General features: G+C 39.9%; 2 protein-coding genes and 1 pseudogene across 2 annotated transcripts; 1 reads left to right on the top strand and 2 right to left on the bottom strand.

The window, feature by feature from the left end:
* Positions 1–10696, top strand: part of LOC127104318 (uncharacterized) — a 31209-nt pseudogene extending 20513 nt beyond the window's left edge.
* Positions 10697–18757: 8061 nt separating this feature from the next.
* Positions 18758–19357, bottom strand: LOC127104317 (secreted RxLR effector protein 161-like). The gene has a single exon (XM_051041506.1). The coding sequence runs from the start codon at positions 19355–19357 to the stop codon at positions 18758–18760; it is 600 nt and encodes a 199-aa protein (XP_050897463.1).
* Positions 19358–23201: 3844 nt separating this feature from the next.
* Positions 23202–25869, bottom strand: LOC127105240 (plastid division protein PDV2). The gene is made up of 2 exons (XM_051042406.1): positions 25430–25869; positions 23202–23976 (listed from the first exon to the last, which is right to left on the bottom strand). Exons 1-2 carry the CDS (start codon positions 25628–25630, stop codon positions 23320–23322), a joined length of 858 nt encoding a protein of 285 aa, XP_050898363.1. The 5' UTR covers positions 25631–25869; the 3' UTR covers positions 23202–23319.
* Between the last annotated feature and the right edge of the window lie 821 nt (positions 25870–26690).

Below are 26690 nucleotides of genomic sequence, written 5' to 3'. Positions count from 1 at the left end.
CTCATATTTGCTAGAGGATATATGAGGATTCATGGGGTTACTATCTCCTTTTTCATCATTCATGAGTCTTGAGAGCGCTTCTTTTTCTATTTATGACTTATCTCATCTTCTTTAATTTCCTCTGGTTGACTGTTAGATGCCCAAAAGTGCTTATTTGAGCTATCATATGTGGGCATCTTTCACTCTTTTGCCTTGCTAAAATTGTCAAAATCACATTTATTTTACATGGAATGCGTACATTGATAAACAAGCTTGGTGCCTTTGATGTGTTTGTTATTGTGCAGGAAAGGCATGAATTAATTGATAATAAAGACACAAGAGAATTGGCAAAGGAACCAAAGCAAAGGAGCATTTCATCTGCCTGCTCGCTAGGCGAGGCTGTGGCGAAGAATGGGTTCGCTAGGCGAGCTCCTGGCGAACAGCTCCAGTAAATTAGCAAATTAATTCGCTAGGCGAGCTCATGGCGAAGTCTGCTGCGAATTCATTCTGTTTTGGTGAAAAAGTGCAGCCAGCACTCACTCGCTAGGCGAGGCTCTAGCGAGTCCCCAGCGAGCATTCCAGTAGCAAACCTCTCAACCTCGCTGGGGGCGAGCTTGAGGCGTTTCCTTCGCTAGGCGAAGGTATGTTCGCTAGGAGAACATGACAGTTCACCAACGCCCTGTTTTCTCTGGGCGCAGGAGCCTTCTGTGCTCATTTTGGACCTTCGCTAGGCGAGCCATTCTGCTCGCCTAGCGAACATGACAGTTCTGCACTTGTCTATAAGTAGCAGGTGCCACTTTTGGGCACCAGACCTCATTTTTACCAACTTTTCCATTTTTTGTACTTTCTCCTAGATATTTTACAGCATTGCTTTGTGGGAGATTTTATGCCCTAATTTCATTTCTCTTCATCTAGCAACCATCTTCCACAAAAAGAAGGTGGATTCCCATCCAACTTCGATTATTCAACTTGGATGTTGATCAACCCTCTTTCCTTACTTGCCGACCAAGCTACCATGAAAATGAGTAGCTAAGTCTTCCATTTGTCAAGGTTAGATGTAGGTGATTGCTAGCTTTGTGTGTAAATGTAAGGATCCTCATATGTAAACTCTTTAACGGTAAATATATGATGAAAACTTTGTTTCTATTTAAAACTCTTTTGTGTTGGTATTTGATCGAGAGATGTTTACCGACTCTTGACCTAGGTTTTCATCCAAACTTGTTTGTTAGCTAGAGATAGTAACGAATGATTTTGTTCACCATAAGGTTGAACCAAAACGTTGTCTTTTTGATAGATTGTGTTCGAGAGAAACAATGGATCAAAATGACAAAACTCACAATGGGTGTTCGAGAGAAACGCATTGAGAGGACTTTGTGAAATTATTTATCATCTAAGGGAGTTTATAAGATTGTTGACCGAGCAAATACATGCAAAGCAAATGTAATCATTGAAACCTAACTCTGACAATATTTCTCATATTAATCAAAACGTAACTTTTACCGCAATTAATTACTTTGTATGCAAGATAACTTGATTAAAACCAAAACCCTAGTGTTACATTAAGTTAAGATTAATTCAACCATTGAACGGCAGTGATATCTTACAATCTCTGTGGATACGATAACAAAACCCGACACTTAAAAACTGTTTCAACAAAATGGCGCCGTTGCCGGGGATTGTAAATTGATATTGCGAGCATCGCATTGGTTGTTTAAGTTTTAGCTTGTGAATTTTTGACTTGTGCTTGTAATTCGTTTGGTTTAGTGTGCAGCTTACGTTTTATGCGAGGGAAAATCCCTGTGGACGAACTTCTTTTTGATCCGGAGATCGAGAGAACCGCAAGGAGGCTCAATAGCAAAACAAGACGTAGGAGGCAACAGGCTAGGCAACGCCAAGAGCAAGGAGAAAGTTCTTCAACCACAAATCCACACCCATTCGTACCAAACATGGAGCCACAACCACCACCACCGATTTCTACTCCATGTATCAACAGTCCAAGGAACACCGCTCAGTTTGCCAACCAAACTGGAAGGCAAGCTGAGATGAAGACGGGAACTCTGAATTTATTGTATGGGAGTCCATTCACCGGAATGGACCATGAAGACCCATTTGCTTTTCTCACAAAATTCTATGAGATAGCATTGGCTGCCGGAGTGGATCAGGCTCAGGAGCTTCCGTTGTTCAGACGTTTATTTCCTCACGCTTTGCTCGGTAAAGCAAAGGATTGGTATCTCGATCAAACACCTGCCGTAATGACAGATTGGAATGTGTTAGAGGAGAAATTCATTGAAAGATTTTTCTCTCATAACCGATTCATGGAATCAAAGACGGCCATCTCGGTGTTTTCTCAAGGAACCAGTGAATCGTTGAATGAAGCGTGGGAGAGATTCAAGTCCATGCTAAGGAAATGTAAAGGGCATGGATTTGATGAATTAACTCAAATCCATATCTTCAGAAATGGACTTCAACCAAACTGTAAGACGTTGTTGGATGCCACCTCGGGTGGCTCGTTGATGTCAAAGAGTGCCGAAGAAGCCACCAACATTATCAACCGTATGGCTTTGAATGATCTTCAAAGTCAAAGTCGTGGAAATTCTTTGAAGAAGGCGGGAGTGCTTGAGTTAGGGACGAATGATGCCATACTTGCCCAAAACAAGCTCATCTCACAACAAGTGGAACTTTTAACGCAACAAATCAAAGAGTTAAGAGAACCGTCAAAAGCTAAACAAATAGCTTGTTGTGAACTTTGTAAAGGTGAACATGACACCGGATTTTGTCCACCTCCCGGTTTTGACGAAGTAAATTACATGGCCAATCAACGGGACTATCAACCAAGACAACAACAACCTTATCAACCGCACCCTCAACAACAACAACAACAACAACAATTCCAAGGGAACCAAGGGTTCCAACCTAGAAGCAACTATTATCATAACCAAGGTTATGGAGGTGGTTCTTCTAGCCGTCAAAATCCTCCCCAAAATCCGTATCAATCTCAACAACCGCCGGTAGTCAATTCTAAATTGGAAGAGACATTGACGCAATTCATGCAAATGTCAATGGCCAATCAAAAGAGTAATGACGCGGCCATAAAAAATCTTGAAACTCAAGTTGGGCAACTTGCCAAGCAACTAGCTGAACAACAAACCGGTCCTTCTTTCTCGGCCAATACGCAAACAAATCCTAAGGAGCATTGTAAGGCGATTGTGACGAGAAGTGGAAGGGAGTTGGGTAGTGAAAATGAAAAAAGAGTGGAGAGTGAAAAAAGAGAGAAAGAGAAGGAGATTGAGGAGAAAATAGTGGATGAAAATGTTGACGGTGAAGTAGGAGTGTGGAGTGATGAGGAAGTAGTTGAAAATGATAAAAATAATGGTGAAGTTGAACAAGAAAAAGGTGTGGAGATTGAGGAAAATAAGAATGATGAGGTGCTAAGGGAGGTAGTGAAGAAGCCTAGATGGAAAAGTGCTAGAATTGCAAAGGGAAAGGAGGTAGTGAGCGCTACTCCGGTCCAAAATCTTCCTTACCCTCATGCCCCTTCCAAAAGGGAAAATGAACGGCATTACGCCCGGTTCATGGATATTTTTAAGCAATTACAAATAAACATTCCGTTTGCTGAAGCTTTGGAACAAATGCCAAAGTATGCCAAGTTCATGAAGGACATACTAACCAAAAAGCGGAGGTATACGGAACCGGAGACCATCGTCCTTGATGCGAGCTGTAGTGCCATCATTCAAAGGACGCTTCCTAAGAAAGAGGTTGATCCGGGAAGAGTTACATTGCCGGTTAAAATTGGTGATGTGTATGTCGGAAAGGGACTTATTGACTTGGGGTCGAGCATAAATCTTATACCTTTGTCAATTATCAAGAGGCTTGGCAACATCGAGATTAAGTCCATCCGAATGACATTACAATTGGCGGATAAGTCGACGACCCATCCTCATGGCGTAGCCCAAGATGTGTTGGTGAAGGTCGACAAATTCTTTTTCCCGGTGGATTTTATTGTAATTGATATGGAGGAAGATGATGATGCTCCGCTCATATTGGGCCGACCATTCATGAAGACCGCAAGAATGATGATTGATGTTGATGACGGTTTAATGAAGGTGCGTGTTCAAAATGAGGAGGTCACATTTGATCTATTCGAGGCGATGAAGCATTCCAAGGATCGAAATGATAGCTTTCGCATCGATGTGATCGAAGACGCTATTATGGAAGTTTCAAAGCATATCCACGAGATATCTCCTATGGAGTTAGCTCTCGACGACTCATTGGAGGTTTTCACTGTTGAGGAGGAGCTAGCTCTTGAGGAATGTTTGAAGGAACTTGATAGCTTGGAAGACCTACAACCGTGGGAAATAGAGGAAGAAAATTTGAAGAAGGAGGTAATTGATGAGAAAGCGCCAATTGAATTAAAAGAGCTACCTTCGACTTTGAAATATGTGTTTTTAGATGAGACCGAGGCAAAGCCGGTCATCATAAGCAACCTCTTGACAAAAGAAGAAGAAGCCCGTCTAATCATTGTGCTCAAAACCAATCAAGAAGCTATGGGTTGGACTCTTTCCGATCTTAAAGGAATTAGTCCATCCTATTGTATGCACAAGATTTTGATGGAGGAGGATTTCAAGCCGGTGGCTCAACCACAACGCCGCTTAAATCCTACAATGAAAGAGGTTGTAAGAAAGGAGGTGGTGAAGCTTTTGGATGCGGGAATGATTTACCCGATCTCGGATAGTCCGTGGGTTAGTCCCGTGCACGTGGTTCCGAAGAAGGGTGGAATGACCGTAATCCGTAATGACAAAGACGAATTGATCCCGACTAAAGTTGCCACGGGATGGAGAATGTGTATAGATTATAGACGGTTGAATACCGCGACTCGTAAGGACCATTTTCCACTCCCATTTATGGATCAAATGCTTGAAAGACTATCGGGCCAACAATACTACTGTTTTTTAGACGGCTACTCCGGGTACAACCAAATTGCGGTTGACCCGGTTGATCATGAGAAGACGGCTTTCACGTGTCCGTTTGGAGTGTTCGCATACAGAAAAATGCCTTTTGGGCTTTGCAATGCGCCGGCGACATTCCAACGATGTGTCCAAGCTATTTTTGCCGATCTAATAGAGAAAACAATGGAAGTCTTCATGGATGACTTCTCGGTGTTTGGTGGGACGTTTAGTCTATGCTTGGCAAATTTGAAGACGATGTTGGAAAGGTGTGTGAAGACTAATTTGGTGCTAAATTGGGAAAAGTGTCACTTTATGGTGACCGAGGGGATTGTGCTAGGCCACAAAGTCTCTAAAAGGGGGCTTGAAGTGGATAGAGCTAAGGTTGATGTAATTGAAAAATTACCCCCTCCGGTCAATGTGAAGGGCATCCGTAGTTTTTTGGGGCACGCGGGGTTCTACCGGCGCTTCATCAAGGACTTCTCAAAGGTGGCTAAACCTTTGAGCAATTTACTCGCCAAAGATCAGGTATTTCTCTTCACCGACGATTATTTGCAAGCTTTCGAGGTTTTAAAAGAAAAATTGGTTACCGCTCCAATAATAGTCGCTCCCGATTGGAATGAAAATTTTGAACTAATGTGTGACGCGAGTGACTATGCCGTTGGAGCGGTACTTGGCCAAAGAAAGGACAAAACTTTTCATGCTATACATTATGCGAGTAAGGTTCTTAACGAGGCTCAAATAAATTATGCCACAACGGAAAAAGAACTACTCGCAATAGTGTATGCGCTAGAAAAGTTTAGGTCCTATCTTATAGGGTCTAAAGTCGTGGTGTACACCGACCACGCGGCGATTAAATATCTGCTGACCAAGCCGGATTCGAAGCAAAGGCTCATCCGTTGGATCCTCTTGTTACAAGAATTCGATGTCGAAATTAAAGACAAGAAGGGGTCGGAAAACTTGGTAGCGGATCATTTATCCCGCTTGGTGAATGTCGAGGTTACCGCATCTGAAAAGGAAATCCGGGAAGAATTTCCTGATGAAAAATTGTTTAAGGTTCAAGTTAGGCCGTGGTTTGCAGACTTTGCAAACCACAAGGCTAGTGGTTGTGTGTCGGCCGATCTAACTTCGAACCAAAAGAGGAAGTTCCTTTCGGATGCGAAGTATTATGTTTGGGATAACCCATACTTGTTTAAGTTGGGTAGTGATAACCTGTTAAGGAGATGCGTAACTGGTGATGAAGCCCAGAGCATCCTTTGGCATTGTCACAACTCGCCTTATGGCGGACATTATAATGGGGTTAGAACGGCCACAAAAATTCTTCAATCGGGATTTTATTGGCCAACTATTTTCAAAGACGCACATACCCATGCGCAAAGTTGTGACAGTTGCCAAAGAAGTGGTGGGATAGGTAAGAGAGATGAGATGCCTCTCCAAAATATCCAAGAAGTGGAAGTGTTCGATTGTTGGGGCATAGATTTTGTTGGACCTTTCCCACCCTCTTACGGGAATGAGTACATGCTTGTAGCTGTTGATTATGTCTCTAAGTGGGTTGAGGCGATTGCCTCACCTCGGGCGGATGCCAAAACGGTGATAAAATTTTTAAAGAAAAACATCTTTTCCCGTTTTGGAACACCCCGAGTGTTGATAAGTGACGGAGGGTCACACTTTTGCAATGCACCTTTGGAAACAATTCTAAAACATTATGGTGTGTCGCATAGGGTGACAACTCCGTACCACCCTCAGGCTAACGGGCAAGCGGAGGTCTCTAATCGAGAGATTAAGAGAATCCTAGAAAAAACCGTGTCTAATTCTAAAAAAGAGTGGTCCCAAAAATTGGACGAAGCATTATGGGCCTACCGTACGGCCTTTAAAGCTCCAATTGGCCTAACTCCGTTTCAATTAGTATTTGGTAAAACTTGCCATTTGCCGGTTGAATTGGAGCACAAGGCCTTGTGGGCCCTAAAATTTCTAAATTTTGAACATGAGTTGGCCGGTAACAAAAGGAAAGTACAACTACTTGAGTTGGAGGAGATGCGCAATGCCGCATACCACTCAAGTTGGTTGTACAAGGAAAAAGCAAAGAAATATCATGACAAGAAGATCCGAACCAAAGAATTCGTGCCCGGTGGCTCAACCACAACGCCGCTTAAATCCTACAATGAAAGAGGTTGTAAGAAAGGAGGTGGTGAAGCTTTTGGATGCGGGAATGATTTACCCGATCTCGGATAGTCCGTGGGTTAGTCCCGTGCACGTGGTTCCGAAGAAGGGTGGAATGACCGTAATCCGTAATGACAAAGACGAATTGATCCCGACTAAAGTTGCCACGGGATGGAGAATGTGTATAGATTATAGACGGTTGAATACCGCGACTCGTAAGGACCATTTTCCACTCCCATTTATGGATCAAATGCTTGAAAGACTATCGGGCCAACAATACTACTGTTTTTTAGACGGCTACTCCGGGTACAACCAAATTGCGGTTGACCCGGTTGATCATGAGAAGACGGCTTTCACGTGTCCGTTTGGAGTGTTCGCATACAGAAAAATGCCTTTTGGGCTTTGCAATGCGCCGGCGACATTCCAACGATGTGTCCAAGCTATTTTTGCCGATCTAATAGAGAAAACAATGGAAGTCTTCATGGATGACTTCTCGGTGTTTGGTGGGACGTTTAGTCTATGCTTGGCAAATTTGAAGACGGTGTTGGAAAGGTGTGTGAAGACTAATTTGGTGCTAAATTGGGAAAAGTGTCACTTTATGGTGACCGAGGGGATTGTGCTAGGCCACAAAGTCTCTAAAAGGGGGCTTGAAGTGGATAGAGCTAAGGTTGATGTAATTGAAAAATTACCCCCTCCGGTCAATGTGAAGGGCATCCGTAGTTTTTTGGGGCACGCGGGGTTCTACCGGCGCTTCATCAAGGACTTCTCAAAGGTGGCTAAACCTTTGAGCAATTTACTCGCCAAAGATCAGGTATTTCTCTTCACCGACGATTATTTGCAAGCTTTCGAGGTTTTAAAAGAAAAATTGGTTACCGCTCCAATAATAGTCGCTCCCGATTGGAATGAAAATTTTGAACTAATGTGTGACGCGAGTGACTATGCCGTTGGAGCGGTACTTGGCCAAAGAAAGGACAAAACTTTTCATGCTATACATTATGCGAGTAAGGTTCTTAACGAGGCTCAAATAAATTATGCCACAACGGAAAAAGAACTACTCGCAATAGTGTATGCGCTAGAAAAGTTTAGGTCCTATCTTATAGGGTCTAAAGTCGTGGTGTACACCGACCACGCGGCGATTAAATATCTGCTGACCAAGCCGGATTCGAAGCAAAGGCTCATCCGTTGGATCCTCTTGTTACAAGAATTCGATGTCGAAATTAAAGACAAGAAGGGGTCGGAAAACTTGGTAGCGGATCATTTATCCCGCTTGGTGAATGTCGAGGTTACCGCATCTGAAAAGGAAATCCGGGAAGAATTTCCTGATGAAAAATTGTTTAAGGTTCAAGTTAGGCCGTGGTTTGCAGACTTTGCAAACCACAAGGCTAGTGGTTGTGTGTCGGCCGATCTAACTTCGAACCAAAAGAGGAAGTTCCTTTCGGATGCGAAGTATTATGTTTGGGATAACCCATACTTGTTTAAGTTGGGTAGTGATAACCTGTTAAGGAGATGCGTAACTGGTGATGAAGCCCAGAGCATCCTTTGGCATTGTCACAACTCGCCTTATGGCGGACATTATAATGGGGTTAGAACGGCCACAAAAATTCTTCAATCGGGATTTTATTGGCCAACTATTTTCAAAGACGCACATACCCATGCGCAAAGTTGTGACAGTTGCCAAAGAAGTGGTGGGATAGGTAAGAGAGATGAGATGCCTCTCCAAAATATCCAAGAAGTGGAAGTGTTCGATTGTTGGGGCATAGATTTTGTTGGACCTTTCCCACCCTCTTACGGGAATGAGTACATGCTTGTAGCTGTTGATTATGTCTCTAAGTGGGTTGAGGCGATTGCCTCACCTCGGGCGGATGCCAAAACGGTGATAAAATTTTTAAAGAAAAACATCTTTTCCCGTTTTGGAACACCCCGAGTGTTGATAAGTGACGGAGGGTCACACTTTTGCAATGCACCTTTGGAAACAATTCTAAAACATTATGGTGTGTCGCATAGGGTGACAACTCCGTACCACCCTCAGGCTAACGGGCAAGCGGAGGTCTCTAATCGAGAGATTAAGAGAATCCTAGAAAAAACCGTGTCTAATTCTAAAAAAGAGTGGTCCCAAAAATTGGACGAAGCATTATGGGCCTACCGTACGGCCTTTAAAGCTCCAATTGGCCTAACTCCGTTTCAATTAGTATTTGGTAAAACTTGCCATTTGCCGGTTGAATTGGAGCACAAGGCCTTGTGGGCCCTAAAATTTCTAAATTTTGAACATGAGTTGGCCGGTAACAAAAGGAAAGTACAACTACTTGAGTTGGAGGAGATGCGCAATGCCGCATACCACTCAAGTTGGTTGTACAAGGAAAAAGCAAAGAAATATCATGACAAGAAGATCCGAACCAAAGAATTCGTGCCCGGTGGCTCAACCACAACGCCGCTTAAATCCTACAATGAAAGAGGTTGTAAGAAAGGAGGTGGTGAAGCTTTTGGATGCGGGAATGATTTACCCGATCTCGGATAGTCCGTGGGTTAGTCCCGTGCACGTGGTTCCGAAGAAGGGTGGAATGACCGTAATCCGTAATGACAAAGACGAATTGATCCCGACTAAAGTTGCCACGGGATGGAGAATGTGTATAGATTATAGACGGTTGAATACCGCGACTCGTAAGGACCATTTTCCACTCCCATTTATGGATCAAATGCTTGAAAGACTATCGGGCCAACAATACTACTGTTTTTTAGACGGCTACTCCGGGTACAACCAAATTGCGGTTGACCCGGTTGATCATGAGAAGACGGCTTTCACGTGTCCGTTTGGAGTGTTCGCATACAGAAAAATGCCTTTTGGGCTTTGCAATGCACCGGCGACATTCCAACGATGTGTCCAAGCTATTTTTGCCGATCTAATAGAGAAAACAATGGAAGTCTTCATGGATGACTTCTCGGTGTTTGGTGGGACGTTTAGTCTATGCTTGGCAAATTTGAAGACGGTGTTGGAAAGGTGTGTGAAGACTAATTTGGTGCTAAATTGGGAAAAGTGTCACTTTATGGTGACCGAGGGGATTGTGCTAGGCCACAAAGTCTCTAAAAGGGGGCTTGAAGTGGATAGAGCTAAGGTTGATGTAATTGAAAAATTACCCCCTCCGGTCAATGTGAAGGGCATCCGTAGTTTTTTGGGGCACGCGGGGTTCTACCGGCGCTTCATCAAGGACTTCTCAAAGGTGGCTAAACCTTTGAGCAATTTACTCGCCAAAGATCAGGTATTTCTCTTCACCGACGATTATTTGCAAGCTTTCGAGGTTTTAAAAGAAAAATTGGTTACCGCTCCAATAATAGTCGCTCCCGATTGGAATGAAAATTTTGAACTAATGTGTGACGCGAGTGACTATGCCGTTGGAGCGGTACTTGGCCAAAGAAAGGACAAAACTTTTCATGCTATACATTATGCGAGTAAGGTTCTTAACGAGGCTCAAATAAATTATGCCACAACGGAAAAAGAACTACTCGCAATAGTGTATGCGCTAGAAAAGTTTAGGTCCTATCTTATAGGGTCTAAAGTCGTGGTGTACACCGACCACGCGGCGATTAAATATCTGCTGACCAAGCCGGATTCGAAGCAAAGGCTCATCCGTTGGATCCTCTTGTTACAAGAATTCGATGTCGAAATTAAAGACAAGAAGGGGTCGGAAAACTTGGTAGCGGATCATTTATCCCGCTTGGTGAATGTCGAGGTTACCGCATCTGAAAAGGAAATCCGGGAAGAATTTCCTGATGAAAAATTGTTTAAGGTTCAAGTTAGGCCGTGGTTTGCAGACTTTGCAAACCACAAGGCTAGTGGTTGTGTGTCGGCCGATCTAACTTCGAACCAAAAGAGGAAGTTCCTTTCGGATGCGAAGTATTATGTTTGGGATAACCCATACTTGTTTAAGTTGGGTAGTGATAACCTGTTAAGGAGATGCGTAACTGGTGATGAAGCCCAGAGCATCCTTTGGCATTGTCACAACTCGCCTTATGGCGGACATTATAATGGGGTTAGAACGGCCACAAAAATTCTTCAATCGGGATTTTATTGGCCAACTATTTTCAAAGACGCACATACCCATGCGCAAAGTTGTGACAGTTGCCAAAGAAGTGGTGGGATAGGTAAGAGAGATGAGATGCCTCTCCAAAATATCCAAGAAGTGGAAGTGTTCGATTGTTGGGGCATAGATTTTGTTGGACCTTTCCCACCCTCTTACGGGAATGAGTACATGCTTGTAGCTGTTGATTATGTCTCTAAGTGGGTTGAGGCGATTGCCTCACCTCGGGCGGATGCCAAAACGGTGATAAAATTTTTAAAGAAAAACATCTTTTCCCGTTTTGGAACACCCCGAGTGTTGATAAGTGACGGAGGGTCACACTTTTGCAATGCACCTTTGGAAACAATTCTAAAACATTATGGTGTGTCGCATAGGGTGACAACTCCGTACCACCCTCAGGCTAACGGGCAAGCGGAGGTCTCTAATCGAGAGATTAAGAGAATCCTAGAAAAAACCGTGTCTAATTCTAAAAAAGAGTGGTCCCAAAAATTGGACGAAGCATTATGGGCCTACCGTACGGCCTTTAAAGCTCCAATTGGCCTAACTCCGTTTCAATTAGTATTTGGTAAAACTTGCCATTTGCCGGTTGAATTGGAGCACAAGGCCTTGTGGGCCCTAAAATTTCTAAATTTTGAACATGAGTTGGCCGGTAACAAAAGGAAAGTACAACTACTTGAGTTGGAGGAGATGCGCAATGCCGCATACCACTCAAGTTGGTTGTACAAGGAAAAAGCAAAGAAATATCATGACAAGAAGATCCGAACCAAAGAATTCGTGCCCGGACAATTGGTCTTATTGTTCAACTCCCGGTTGAAGTTGTTTCCCGGGAAGTTGAAATCAAAATGGTCCGGGCCATTTCGGGTGAAAGAAGTAAAAGAATACGGGGCCATTATCATTGAAGACATGGACGAGAAAGACAGTTGGACCGTGAACGGCCAACGATTGAAAGTGTATCTCGGCGGTCATGTGGATCGCGAGAGTTGTGCTCAGCCGCTCGATGCTCCCCTGTGAGCATCACACCGTCGAGCTTAGCCGACGTTAAACAAGCGCTAGTTGGGAGGCACCCCAACATTGTAAGTATTTCCTGTTTTATGTTTATGTTGTATTGAGTACAATGTGCTGTACCCAAGCTGGATGACTTGCAAGTGCTGCATTTGCCTTTGCACTTGCTGTCATGTTCGCTTGCAGCTCGCTAGGCGAGTCTGCAGCGAGCGCGCTCGCTGACTTCTCGCTAGGCGAGGCAGTAGCGAGCGCACCAGTACTGTTCTATTTAAATACCTCAGCAGAGCAGTTTTGCCCTTACCCTAAAAAAAATCGTCTGAACTGCTCTGCTGAGGATTTCGTGTGTGGTTTCTCAAACTCCCTCTGTTGCATCTTTATCACCGACACGTGCTCTTTCGCCAATTGCAAACTCTCCCCACTTCTCTTTTCCAAATCCGTTTACCAAAGGTTTGCCCCACTTCTTTTTCTTTTTTTTGTTTACTCTTAAATTCCAAACATGCATAGCAAATAGGATCAATTTGGTATGGGAAACTTGGAGGTTGCATGTAATTTTGGGAGTTTGCAATGTTGTACACTTAGGTTTCAAATTAGATTAATTCAATTTTACTTTAGGTTTTCCATGAAATTAGGCATCCCCAATAGCATTGAACAATTCATTATCATGAGAAATCATTGGGTTTTGCTGTGGGAACCTTGTGTGTACGGGTATTGGGGGAAACATCTTTGAAAATGCAGAAAATCCCAAAACCCGTAAGGTTCGCTAGCAGCTCGCTAGGTGACCTGGGGCGAACGTTCGCTGCAGCTTCGCTAGGCGAAGCAGCAGCGAGCATGACAGTATTTTGAATTTTGTTTTAAATGGCTAATCTGTTTGTTGGTGTGTATTGTGTCTTTGTATATTTTGCAGAATGGAGTCTAGATCTGGAGCTGGTAAGAAGAGAAAAGGAGATGCAACTACTTCCAGGACCGTGCCAATTCAATTCGACAACGACAAGTTCGTAGGCCCGAAACAAGCGGCACGTTACATCGCTTTGGAGAAGCGAAAAATCCTTCCTGAGAGGCGGTTTCTGATCAACCCGCAGGGCACTTACCGAACTTTTTCCGGGTTGATAGACGCCAAGAAGTGGGACAGGTTGATAAGTCCCTTGGAGCATTATGACATTGGTACAGTGCGGGAGTTTTATGCTAACGCACTGCCCGACGATGACGAGCCCTTCACTTGGGTTTCTAGAGTTGCCGGGCGTACTATTCCTTTTGACCGGGATGCGATCAACAGAATCCTAGGGGAACCGCTCCAGCTGGGAGCTGATCAGAGAGACCAGTACCACACCGACCTCAGACTTCATCGAGACGTCGCTGCCATTACCACCGACCTGCTTTTGGCTGGGAGATCGGTTGAGCCGAACCCATCTGGGGTTCCTGTGAGATATCACCGGGAGGACATGACTCCCATGGCTCAGCTGATTCTACTTCTGGTTTTAACCAACATCCAACCCAAATCACACACCTCTACTGTGCCGATCCCAGTGGCACATTTAGTCCATTCCATCCTCACTAATGTTGAGATTGATGTGGCGAGGATAATCGCCAATGAGCTGAAGACTGTGGTTGAGAGTGGGCTGAAATCGGGGGCTCGTGTGAATTGCCCACTGGCCTTCCCGTGTTTGATTATGAGCTTATGTATACAGGCTAGGGTGAGACTTCCGTCTCGTGGACAGGTTAGGATCCCGGCTCCAATTGATGATCGGTATGTAGCTAAGTATTGTAGAGCTAAGGCTACCGCTGGCAGTACGGCCTCGGGAAGTACTCGGGCTGCTGATGGTCCTAGTGCTTCTTCTCCCGGACTTGATCCGTACCTGAGGGCTGTTTGTGACTACAGTTTTGAGTGGATGGCAGCATCCCAAAGAGCTATGATTGACATGCACAACAGTATGCAGAGGTTAGAGCTGCAAGGTAATGACCCCTCCGGTGCTCGTGCATTGTTAGCGCGTGAGCAGTTTATGCTCAACGCTAATTGGCCTGTGGACAGGCCAGTCTATGGTGAGGGGGAGGGAGCTGAAGCTGATGATGAGGATATTGATGATGAGGCTACCGGTTCTGAAGCCGGTAGTGAAGAGGAGTCTTGAGCCCTTTGTGGGTTAAGTTTTTGAGTATTTGTATTTCAGTTTTTATTATGTCATTTTTATTTGTACTTTCGAATTTTGTATTTTGACCATGGGTTGTACTATTGGGGTGTTTTGTCCCCCACGAACAAAATTTTATTTTTCAGTTAATGTTATTTATGTTTGTTGTTAATTTTGTGTGTTTAATAAATTTTTGGTTGAATGAGTGGCAAACCCTTCTAGATTGGTTGCTCCTCAAGAAGTACCCAATGAAGGTGCATCCGAGCTTGGATGGCAATGATAAGAATAACAAGTGAATGAAGCTAAGGTACATGGTTACCGTCGGCTAGAATTTTAGAATGCATTAGGAACTTTACTCTTTTTGGTAAATTGAATATTGTCTTTGTGCAACATAATTGAATGAATGTTTCATCTAGAACCTAAAACCACAAAGTGTGAGGAAACCTCCATTGTTCACTTAAATGCTGGATTCTAATAAGTTTTGTTGATTCATGTGATTCATTATTTGTCTGTTATTATTGTGAAATTGTGGAAGCAATTAGAAATGATCAAGGCACTTGTTTTCTTTCGAGCACAACTACATCCAAAAACAACTTACCTGTGAGCAGAGAGAGTATTTGTTAACCCCTTTGAGCCTAAACAGTTGAATCTCGGCTTGAAATAAAGCGAGATCTCAAAAATCTTTTTTTTACAACCCGGAAAATATTGATTATTGTTCTTTTGCCGTAAAAAGGTAAGAGCATTCACTTAGGGTGTGGAAGAAATAAGTTGGGGAGAACGAAAAAGAATTGGTAAGCACCACAACTCTTGAAAAAGAAAAGAAAAACCGAGCAAGCATAGAAAAATATATGTATAGAAAATATAGAAAAGAAACATCTGTTTTGTACATTTGATGTGAAAGAAAAGAACAAAAATATAAAGAATGAAAATGAATGCTTGCTTGGAAGAAAAATAGTGAAAAATAAGAGTTGAGTTGTGGAATATGTGTTGTGAAGGTTACAAATAAGAAACAGATGAAACAAGTCGAGTAGTGTGAATAATACTGTGAATGTCTCTTTTGCATCGGCACTTTCGTTTCAATGGCCTTAGAAATGACCCTTGTTTGTTAACCTGACCAAGCTTCAACCGAAAAGCCCTTAGTGATCTTTATGCTTCCACAGTACCATTTTTAAATTGATTAGACATTGTATGAATCTGTTTGATTTCTTCATTATTTGTTAGAGAGCGAGATTAGTCCCGCGGTTGCAAACGCGCAAAATCTTCATTCCTTATTCGAAGAGGAGAGATAGGATGATTCATTCAGAAGAGTATTGTTGTAGATAGATAAATATTTTGCATTGCTATTTAAGTTTAAGTTCCTAGGTATTATTTTATTCAAACCGTTGGGAACTTGTATATGCGAATTTCGCTTGTGCTTGAGCCGTTTATCCAACTTCGGAGAAACTGTTTCTTTATGCAAATCCTCTTGTCTTTCAAGAGGCATACTTTGCTTGAGGACAAGCAAGAATCTAGTTGGGGAGAGTTGTTAGATGCCCAAAATTGCTTATTTGAGCTATCATATGTGGGCATCTTTCACTCTTTTGCCTTGCTAAAATTGTCAAAATCACATTTATTTTACATGGAATGCGTACATTGATAAACAAGCTTGGTGCCTTTGATGTGTTTGTTATTGTGCAGGAAAGGCATGAATTAATTGATAATAAAGACACAAGAGAATTGGCAAAGGAACCAAAGCAAAGGAGCATTTCATCTGCCTGCTCGCTAGGCGAGGCTGTGGCGAAGAATGGGTTCGCTAGGCGAGCTCCTGGCGAACAGCTCCAGTAAATTAGCAAATTAATTCGCTAGGCGAGCTCATGGCGAAGTCTGCTGCGAATTCATTCTGTTTTGGTGAAAAAGTGCAGCCAGCACTCACTCGCTAGGCGAGGCTCTAGCGAGTCCCCAGCGAGCATTCCAGTAGCAAAACCTCTCAACCTCGCTGGGGGCGAGCTTGAGGCGTTTCCTTCGCTAGGCGAAGGTATGTTCGCTAGGCGAACATGACAGTTCACCAACGCCCTGTTTTCTCTGGGCGCAGGAGCCTTCTGTGCTCATTTTGGACCTTCGCTAGGCGAGCCATTCTGCTCGCCTAGCGAACATGACAGTTCTGCACTTGTCTATAAGTAGCAGGTGCCACTTTTGGGCACCAGACCTCATTTTTACCAACTTTTCCATTTTTTGTACTTTCTCCTAGATATTTTACAGCATTGCTTTGTGGGAGATTTTATGCCCTAATTTCATTTCTCTTCATCTAGCAACCATCTTCCACAAAAAGAAGGTGGATTCCCATCCAACTTCGATTATTCAACTTGGATGTTGATCAACCCTCTTTCCTTACTTGCCGACCAAGCTACCATGAAAATGAGTAGCTAAGTCTTCCATTTGTCAAGGTTAGATGTAGGTGATTGCTAGCTTTGTGTGTAAATGTAAGGATCCTCATATGTAAACTCTTTAACGGTAAATATATGATGAAAACTTTGTTTCTATTTAAAACTCTTTTGTGTTGGTATTTGATCGAGAGATGTTTACCGACTCTTGACCTAGGTTTTCATCCAAACTTGTTTGTTAGCTAGAGATAGTAACGAATGATTTTGTTCACCATAAGGTTGAACCAAAACGTTGTCTTTTTGATAGATTGTGTTCGAGAGAAACAATGGATCAAAATGACAAAACTCACAATGGGTGTTCGAGAGAAACGCATTGAGAGGACTTTGTGAAATTATTTATCATCTAAGGGAGTTTATAAGATTGTTGACCGAGCAAATACATGCAAAGCAAATGTAATCATTGAAACCTAACTCTGACAATATTTCTCATATTAATCAAAACGTAACTTTTACCGCAATTAATTACTTTGTATGCAAGATAACTTGATTAAAACCAAAACCCTAGTGTTACATTAAGTTAAGATTAATTCAACCATTGAACGGCAGTGATATCTTACAATCTCTGTGGATACGATAACAAAACCCGACACTTAAAAACTGTTTCAACATTGACCTTCATTCTGATACATTTGCACCACTTCTCTAGTGGAGTATACAACTTGTGAGTAAGTAAGCTTGTCATATTCAAGGTAACACTTCAAAACCTTTCTTTTCTTCTGTATTTATTTATGTTAATATGGTTTCAAAAGAAGAGAGTTATGGAAGGTTTGAAGGAAAAAATCACCATCAATGGTGGAACGCTGGTTGGCGATATCATCTCCAAAAAGATGTTAGGGATTTGGCCTTCTTGTTTTGTATTTTGGCAAAATCCCTTGTTATATGTGACTTTCACTACTACAAATAATATTTTTTATGAGAAAGCTTTTGTAACACCCTAACTTATTTAATTGTCAACTTTAATTATTTATTTATTTAATTTAATTGGGTATGAAATTATTTAATTAAATATATTTTGTGAGTAATAAAGTTAATTAATTAATTAGAATTATATAAATAATGAGAATGGGGTGGAGAATGTGAATATTGGAAGCGTGAGGCTAGTAATAATAAATATTTGGTTAGTTGGGTCAAAGATATGATTATGAGAAAATAATTAGAAATAATAAATTCAGAAAAATAGGAGAATAAAGCTCATTTTATCAGGTTGTTTTATTGTAAAAAAAGTTTAAAGAGGCTATAAAGCCTTTACAAATCCAAAAAAAAAAACGCCCAGATACGAGGGCCAGAATAGAAAAACTTGAAACATCCTTCAGACTACATCACTTGACCAACGACCTAACTCAAGGAAGGTAACATAGTCTTCATCAGCCTCTAAGTCAGAATCATGAGTTTGAACGCGTTGCTTCTTCAAGACCTTCGTCTCAGTGACAGGTTTCTTACCAACTATAGATGTTCTAACAGATGAGGCACTTTGAACATGCCCTCCATTTACAGGGGAGGTGGAACTAATACCCTTGTTCTTCGTTTCTTCAGCCTTAATTCCCTTGTCAGAGTATTTCTTCTTTGAAGCTCCAGGTCTTTGACTCATGATGACCAACACACACACTTTGAAGATGCAAGAAAATGATGTGATAATTTTTCTCTTGCTTGTATTGGTAGACCAGATAAAGAGAGTGATTGGAAAGGAATTAATCACCCTGAATATATGTGCATCATAGAGAATAAGAGAGAGATATTGACTTGGTCTCTTTGCATCTTTCCTAGTCTTTGACTGCTATAGGATCTTCAATATGCACACTTCAAATGCACTTCTTAACTTTTAAAAGTGGGCATCATCCAATGGCTTGGTGAAAATATCTTCCAGTTGTTTGTTAGTTGCTATGTGCTCTAGATTGACCACTTTATCTTTCACAATATTCCTAATGAAATGATTACGAATGTCAATATGTTTGATTCTGCTGTGTTGAAGAAGATTTTTTGAAATATTGATAGCACTTAAGTTGTCACAGAACAATGTCATGACATCTTGTTCGATTGTTCTCCTTCAGCATCTGTTTCATCTAGAGTAATTTCATGCAACTACTTCCAGCAACAATGTACTCAACTTCAACAATAGATAATGAAACACAATTTCGCTTCTTGTTGAACCAAGAAATCGGATTTTTTTCCAAGAAAAAACATCCCCCTGATGTACTTTTTTTGTCATCAGCACTTCCAACCCATTTTGCATCACAATACCCTACAAGTATGAGATTTGTATCATGAGAGTACAATATGTCATAGTCGTAGGTCTCGCTTATGTACTTCAAGATTCTTTTCACTTGAGTAAGATAACTCATCTTAGGATTGGTTTGGTACCTAACACATACTCCTACAACAAATGTAATATCAGGTCTAGTAGTTGCGAGATATAGAAAAATTCCTATCATACTTCTGTAGATACTTTGATCAACATCAACTCCACTTTCATCCCTAAAAAGTTTCAAGTGAGTTGCATCAGGATTTCTCTTATGGCTTCCATTGATAAGACCAAACTTCTTCACTATGCTCTTATCATACTTGCTTTGAGACACAAAAATATTGTCCTCCATTTGCTTTACTTGAAGACCAAGAAAGTAAGTTAGTTCTCCTACAAGAGTCATCTCAATCTCGGATTTCATTTGTTGAAAAAATGTTGCATCATCGTGTCATACATCCCACCAAAAACTATGGCATCCACATATACTTGGGCTACCATGGGCTTCCATCCATCATTCTTCACAAATAGAATTTTGTCTATTCATCCTTTATTGTATCCATTTGTTGATCATGAGCTCAGTTAATCTTTCATATCATGCCCTTGGAGCTTGTTTTAAACCATATAGAGTTTTCTTTAATTTAAAAACATGATCTTGAGAGTTTGGATAAGTGAATCCCTTAGGTTACTCCACATAGACCTCTTCTTGAGATACCCGTTTAGAAAGGCACTTTTAACATCCATTTGAAACAGTTTGAATTTCAGCATGCATGAAATTTCTAGCAATAGTCTAATGGATTCTAGTCTGGCTACTTGGCCAAATGTCTCATCAAAGTCCATTCCTTTTATTTGAGTATACACTTGAGCAACTAACCTTGCCTTATTCCTTGTCACTTTACCACTTTCATCAGATTTGATCTTGTAAATCCACTTGGTACCAATGACGTTCACATCTTCAGGTCTAGGAACTAGCTCACAAACCTTGTTTCTTTCAAACTGGCAAAGTTCTTCTTGCATATAATTGATCCATAATTCATCATTAAATGCTTCCTTGAGATTCTTGGGCTCAATCTTAGAGATAAAGCATGAACTGGAAATACTTTCTCTGGATCTTGTCATAACTCCTTCGTTGAGATTTCCTATGATATTCTCTATAGGATGATCCTTCTGAACCCTGATAGATGTTCCCTTGTTGATTTGAAGATCATTAGAATTTGTGATCTCAAGCACAATGTCAGACTCCTTGGGTGGGACTTTGTCTGGGACATCAGTTTGATGAGGAGAAACCTCATCTTCTTCCTCTTTCTTATCTTTAGGAGAGTCTTCAATGACCATATTTATGGACTTCATCATAGTCTTAGTGTGCTTGTTATACACTATATAAGCTCTATTATTTGTAGAGTATCCAAGGAAGATTTCTTCATCACTCTTAGGATCTATCTTTCTTCTTTGTTCCTGATCTGCCAAGATGTAACACCTTCTCCCAAAGACGTGGAAGTACTTGACACTTGGCTTTCTCCCTTTCCACAACTCATATTGAGTTCATTTAGCCCCAACTATGATGGTCACTCTATTATGTATGTGGCAGGTTGTGTTCATTGCTTCAGCCTATAAATAGTAAGGAAGTTTCTTGGCATGTAACATAACTCTGGTTGACTCTTGAAGAGTTCTATTTTTCCTTTTCACCACCCCATTTTGTTGAGGAGTGATAGGAGATGAAAATTCATGACCAATTCCTTCTGAAGTACATTCATTACTCTGAGAATTTAGAATTTCTAAACTTTGTCCCATGGTCACTTCTGATTTTTACTATCCTCATCCATTTTTCTCTTTGAAGAAGTTGACATAGCTCTTTGAACACCTCAAATGTGTCATATTTTTCTCTAATAAATTTGACCCAAGTGAATCTTGAGTAGTCAACAACACACATAAAGACATATCTTTTCTCTCCTAGACTTTCTACTTGCACACATACAAGTGTTTGAATTTTTTAATAGAATTTTTTTACAATGAGATCACTCAATTGCTTCTTTCTTTTAGTAGAGCTTCTTCTCAATATGTTTATGGAATTTCTTTCTTTTTCTAAGTTGATTCTTGAAAATGTTTATTTAGAATTGTTATGCAAGTTGGTTTACTGAATCATTAATAAAATAGTGAGAAGTTTAGTCATTAAATAATTTTATTTTTTTTATAACTGTTGGATAATTTTTATCTTGTAAGAAACGAGCCATTGAGATCTTGTACTTTTTGCAGCAAGTTTTTTGTGTACTTTGCTTTTGCAACGAGGCTTATTGCACCCGAAGTTGTACTTTATGTCATGAAAAACTTGTACAATTTGTATTGTTGCTTAGTTTTTTCTCGATTCATACATTTGAGAGGAAAAATTAACTAAGTTATTCTTTCAAAGAATATACTTTCTTTATGGTAGCTAGAGAAATGAACTCTCAGAGATTGACAATTTGATCTTTTACTAGAGGATTAAAAACATAAACTCTATAACTTATAGTTGACTAGAGAAACCTGACAGAGTTTGAGTACTTGAGACAAGATAATATTGTTGACAGCTTGTACCAGCAGGTGGGGATGGCAAAGTGGGTGACCCGGTCCATTTAGGTCTGCCCCGTTTAAACCCGTCCAAAAGCGGGGCGGGGCGGGGCGGGTCAACTTAGACGTCTGATCTCAAAAGCCAAGCTTGCCGCGTTTACTAACGAGTTGGTGGGTTGGCCCGCCATTTATCTTTTTGCAATTTGATTTACTACATAATTTACAAAATTGTTAATCATTACCAAAGAGATCGATAAATTTTAACAACACATAGTAAAACTTTAACAAGTTTTAATGTAAATGTCATATTCTTCAACATAAACAAAACAATGTAACTATAATACCAAAAACTTAAAACAAACACACTAAAACCCTAAAATAATCCATTTGGATTCAAAAAATTAACCTGCCCCGCCCTATTCTCAACCTATTTTAAAAGCGGATTAAAGGGGATGACCCAACTTAAGACATCATTTTGCCACCCGTGTCAGCATGTACCAGAGTATTGCAGTACCAAGATGTACCAAAATATTGAATGATTATTGTGTTAGATAAAATATTCCATATTAATCTATTACACGAGAGAATCATTTGTAGATCTTCCATTCTTTTTCTAGAAAATAAGACGGGGTGCCATTTTTTTTAAAGGAGCGTACCTATATAGGCCTAAAATCATTAGATGGGATCTAATTAGTAGCTCTTATACCTAATATCATTACTAAAATCATTACATGGGATCTAATTACTAAACATCCATTTATCATAAAGAATTTCATATTCTCCTTTATACCGGTGTTCTCAGCACATTCAAAAGATCTAGATATAATCCTCAAGAATACCCTTAAAGAAAACCTTACGAATAATTATTCTATCACAAAAAATTTGTTTTTTTTTTCTTTCAAAATTGTAGAGGGATCAGCTTATCAATTGTTTTGTAATTTGATTTAAATTGTCTTGTAATACGTTTAACAGGTTATAAATTTGGACAAAATTTTCTTTTCCTGCCTCCTCAAAAACTCTATCCATCAAGTTCAAAATTATGTTACCTATCTTTCATATGCAGATATATCAAAGGACTTAAAATGAAATTTTCCGTAGGATTAATGAAAGCGGGTCGAAACTGGGCAGTTTGATCCTTTTTTACATTCGGATTGCATCTTGATTTGTTCCACCAAGTTTTTTATGTTCATCCAAAATATGCTCTGTTGCTTCAACTCCATCTTCGAATGGTGGTTTAAATCCTACATCATATCAGTCAACCACATCACACATCACCTTAAAACACTTCACTCAATATCAATTGAGATTACAAATCTGCAGAGATATACAAGAAATGGAGCATTTTCAATTCTGTTTGCACAAAAGTGCGATCAAATATATCCCGTAAAGACCACCACTGATGTGAAACAATATGCAGAAAGGCTGATCACATTCTCACAAATAGGAGGAGCTCATTGACAGCTTTGTACATAAAAAATGAGGTCAGAGAGAAAGTTACAAAAGGGATATGCTTTGCACAACAAGGAGTGGGTTGGTCGCTGCGTGTCTCACACGAGGCTTACACAACATTGAGCAGAAATCTGCATGAAAAAGAGGGAATTGCTATGCTGCTCTGTGACAAATCCCCAGAGGAAAAAAGGGACTGCCTGATCCCACGACTTTAGAAGTAGGATCAAATGCAACAGTTACCTAAATATCAACCACTAACCATGACAATCAATCAGTTACTAAAAAAAGACTATGAAATCAACCACCAAGGTAATTTTTTCAACATCATATCAACAAAAATTAGAACATAAAATTGGGGGAAATGATATACAATGCGGAGAATAAATGCTAATCTTAACCACTTCCATAGTTTATATCAGGTGTTGCAGCAACAGATGAAAATGGAACTTCAACTCTCTCTTTCACTAGACATCGAGCCTCCCCGTTTTCCATCACCAAAACTCTCCCAGGTGGACACAATCTCTCAATGGTAGATGTCACGTTCTCGTTTTCTAGTCTGTGATGCCTGCCTTGTGCATTGAAACGAATCTTGTGCAAATTAGGACCAAATCCAGACAAACTCAATATTGATACCACGCCAACAACTGTGAGCATTGTTTTTGCTGCAGAAGTTATAACACACCATAATCCTTTTCTTGAACTTTTGCCTCCATCTTCAACATGATTTTTCTCTTTTTCATTTGGATTCTTTTTAGGCTCGATCACGTTATCAAGTGTGATTAATCCATTGCGACCAGACTTGTTGACAGAAGGGTTCTGTGACAGATATTCCTTGTCAAGAGACATAGAATATGGAGGACGGGTTGGATAAGGAGGAAGTAGCAGATCATTGTTTGGCTCCACTGTTTCACTGGCAAAAGTGGAAGCTTCATGTATCACTTCCAAATCTTTACCTTTATACTCCTTGAGTTTATTAATTAACATTTTGCGACTGTTTTCAATCTCAGCCAAGGCAATTTCTCTTTCGTACCGTTGTTGTTGTTGCAGAACCTGTAAATTATACACACCAATTTGGTATTCCAAAAATGTTATCTCAATCATATTTTGAATGTTTTACCAAAACAACCACACTAAAATCTTTTAGCCATTTAGTGAAGCCGGCAACATAAACCAAACAACAACAATAAGATTTTTCCCCATTTAGCGAAGCCGACTACATAAACCAAACAACAACAATAAGATCTTTTTGCCATTAAGTGAAGAAGACAACAAAAACCACAACAATTTGATGTCTTGTTATTGTAGAAATATTCTTAAAAGAAATATAAAAAAAAATACAACGCATATAACAAATACTATACAAATACTATTACAAAATCAATGATCATAAGTTCATAACCTTCTACTAATAGTAGAAATACTACAACAACAACAACAACCACCACCAAGCCTTAGCCCACTAAGTGAGGTCGGATACATAAATCAACTTCTGTCCATAGTAGTCAATAGCGGCCAATAGCAGAGCGGAGCAGAGGCCAGCCGCTATGGGAAGAGTCTTAGCGGTGCAGAACACTATAACGGTTGCTATAGGGTAAATAGCAGGATAGCGGAGCAGAGCGGTTTCCGGTCTGGAGCGGTTTCTGGCCCACTATCCTTTTCCCTCTAAAAAAACAAAATTACCCCATAAATTTACAACGTTTTTAAGTTTTAAGGACAATTTTGGATTTTTTTCAATCAAAATTGAATTGAGACTCAACTTTAACCTTCCTATGTAGTCATTTATGCACTTCAAGAAAAATATCAAATGTATGTTTATAATTATTATATGCAATTTGTACACACAAAAAAAAATTAACAAATAGAGGGTCATCCCGCTATTCCACTTTTGTGGTCGACCACTCCGTGCCGCTATCCGTGAATGATTCTACTTTGCTTCTGTCATAATGTTCTATCTAAGACCATGTTTCTATCCAAATCGTTAATCTCGAGATCTTTCTTAATAATTTCTCGTATAGTATTTCTAGGTCTTCCTGTACCTCTACCTGTCTAACTCCTCTCCATCAGATCTATCCTTCTTACCACAATATCTACCGGTCTTCTCTCTATATGCCCAAACAACCGACGTCTATTTCCCACAATCTTTTCTACTATAGTGCTACCCCAAGACACTCTCTAATAGTAATAGTAGAGATGAAAAATCTATTTTTGTTGTAGCAAAAAGTAGCAAAGAGTGTGAAACACCGAACGTATATTGATTGATAAACTATTTAGTAGTTGCAGTAAGCTAAGTTTCATTTCACATCAATAATACAACTAAGTCGCCAAATCTCAACCACACTTGTATTGAAGTAACATAACAAAACAAAAAGATTAATTAACAAAAATATAAAAAATGACCTAAATTCATATTCAATGAACAGTGAAAAAATAAAAACTAAAAATAAAAACCCAATTATTACTTAATAACAAAAAGGAGTAATTTTAATTTGGGGAGAGTATGCACCTGCAGAGAAGAAAGCTGAGTCTCCAAAGCTTCGAGTGCATCGCAAATATTGAGAAGCCTATCAGTAGCATCATCGTCTTCTTCTTCGTCGTCGCCGAGAGCATTGGGAGAAGATTTGGGATTGTGGTGAATGCAGTTGGTGATCTTGAATCGAAGTTCTGTGGCTCTGGCTAACACTAACCCTATTCCTTCCTCTTCCATTGTTTTTTCTACTAACTTTCTTGTGACTCAGTGAGCGAATTTTGACTCTTCTCGATGAGTGAGTATTTGGTGAATAATAATATCTAAAATTTTGTTCGGCGCTTTCCAAGTAGAAAGAAGACAATGCAAATAACGTGGAATGTAGCTCGAAATATCATTTCCAATTTCGTCCTCCACTCGTTTCTCCTGCCCTGCTGCCCTAGACCCACAATGAATCTATGTAGTACAAAATATCGTATGGTTCATTTTCAATACACTTTTTTTATCTCATTATATAGGTAAGAACTACTGAATAATTTGAGGAAAAAAACGACTACCGAAACTAATTTATAACTTCATTTTGTCTTTAACCTAACTCTTTCTAATTTATTTAAATCAACAAATAATAACTTTTTATTTTTATTTTTAAACTTAAATGTGTTGAATTAGTTCCTAGATCCTTAAATGATTTGTGTGACTACATGAACAAACAAATAAATAATTATTATAAAGACGATTATAACAATTATCATATCATAATAACAACTATAAAAATTATCATAATAAAATAGAATATATAACCGAACAAACAAAATAAATTAACAAATTTATTCCTTATTTGGTATCATTTTGTCAACTGTTATCTTCTCTATAAATATTATCTTATTGTGTCCAAAATTATTACAAGTCGAATATCTTATTTGTCCTTCTATGACTCTCTTTATTATTTTAGTGTTTGGCTCATCATTGGCCTTTCTTGTTTTTTTTAATCTATATGGAGCTCTTTTAACAAATGGAGGCTGAATTGACAATCCTTCATATCTTAGCCATAATTTATGTCCATTATTCAACAAAATGATGTTGTTATAACAGTTCACAAAGGTAGTTTTCCTGCAAATTAAAAAATAGAATTAGCAACAATTTTACTATTTAAACACATTAAAGAACACAATTACAATGCATACATGTATCGGTGTAAAACAAAATCTTTTGAGTTGTTGCTATTAAGCCACATGCAACAAATAACATGTACACAAGGTATCTTAGTTAAATCAGAGCCCATACTCAGACATGTCTTATC

Source organism: Lathyrus oleraceus, chromosome 7 (genome assembly GCF_024323335.1).
Source record: "Lathyrus oleraceus cultivar Zhongwan6 chromosome 7, CAAS_Psat_ZW6_1.0, whole genome shotgun sequence".
Taxonomy (NCBI): Eukaryota; Viridiplantae; Streptophyta; class Magnoliopsida; order Fabales; family Fabaceae; genus Lathyrus; species Lathyrus oleraceus.
This window is presented reverse-complemented; position numbering and strand designations above follow the sequence as displayed.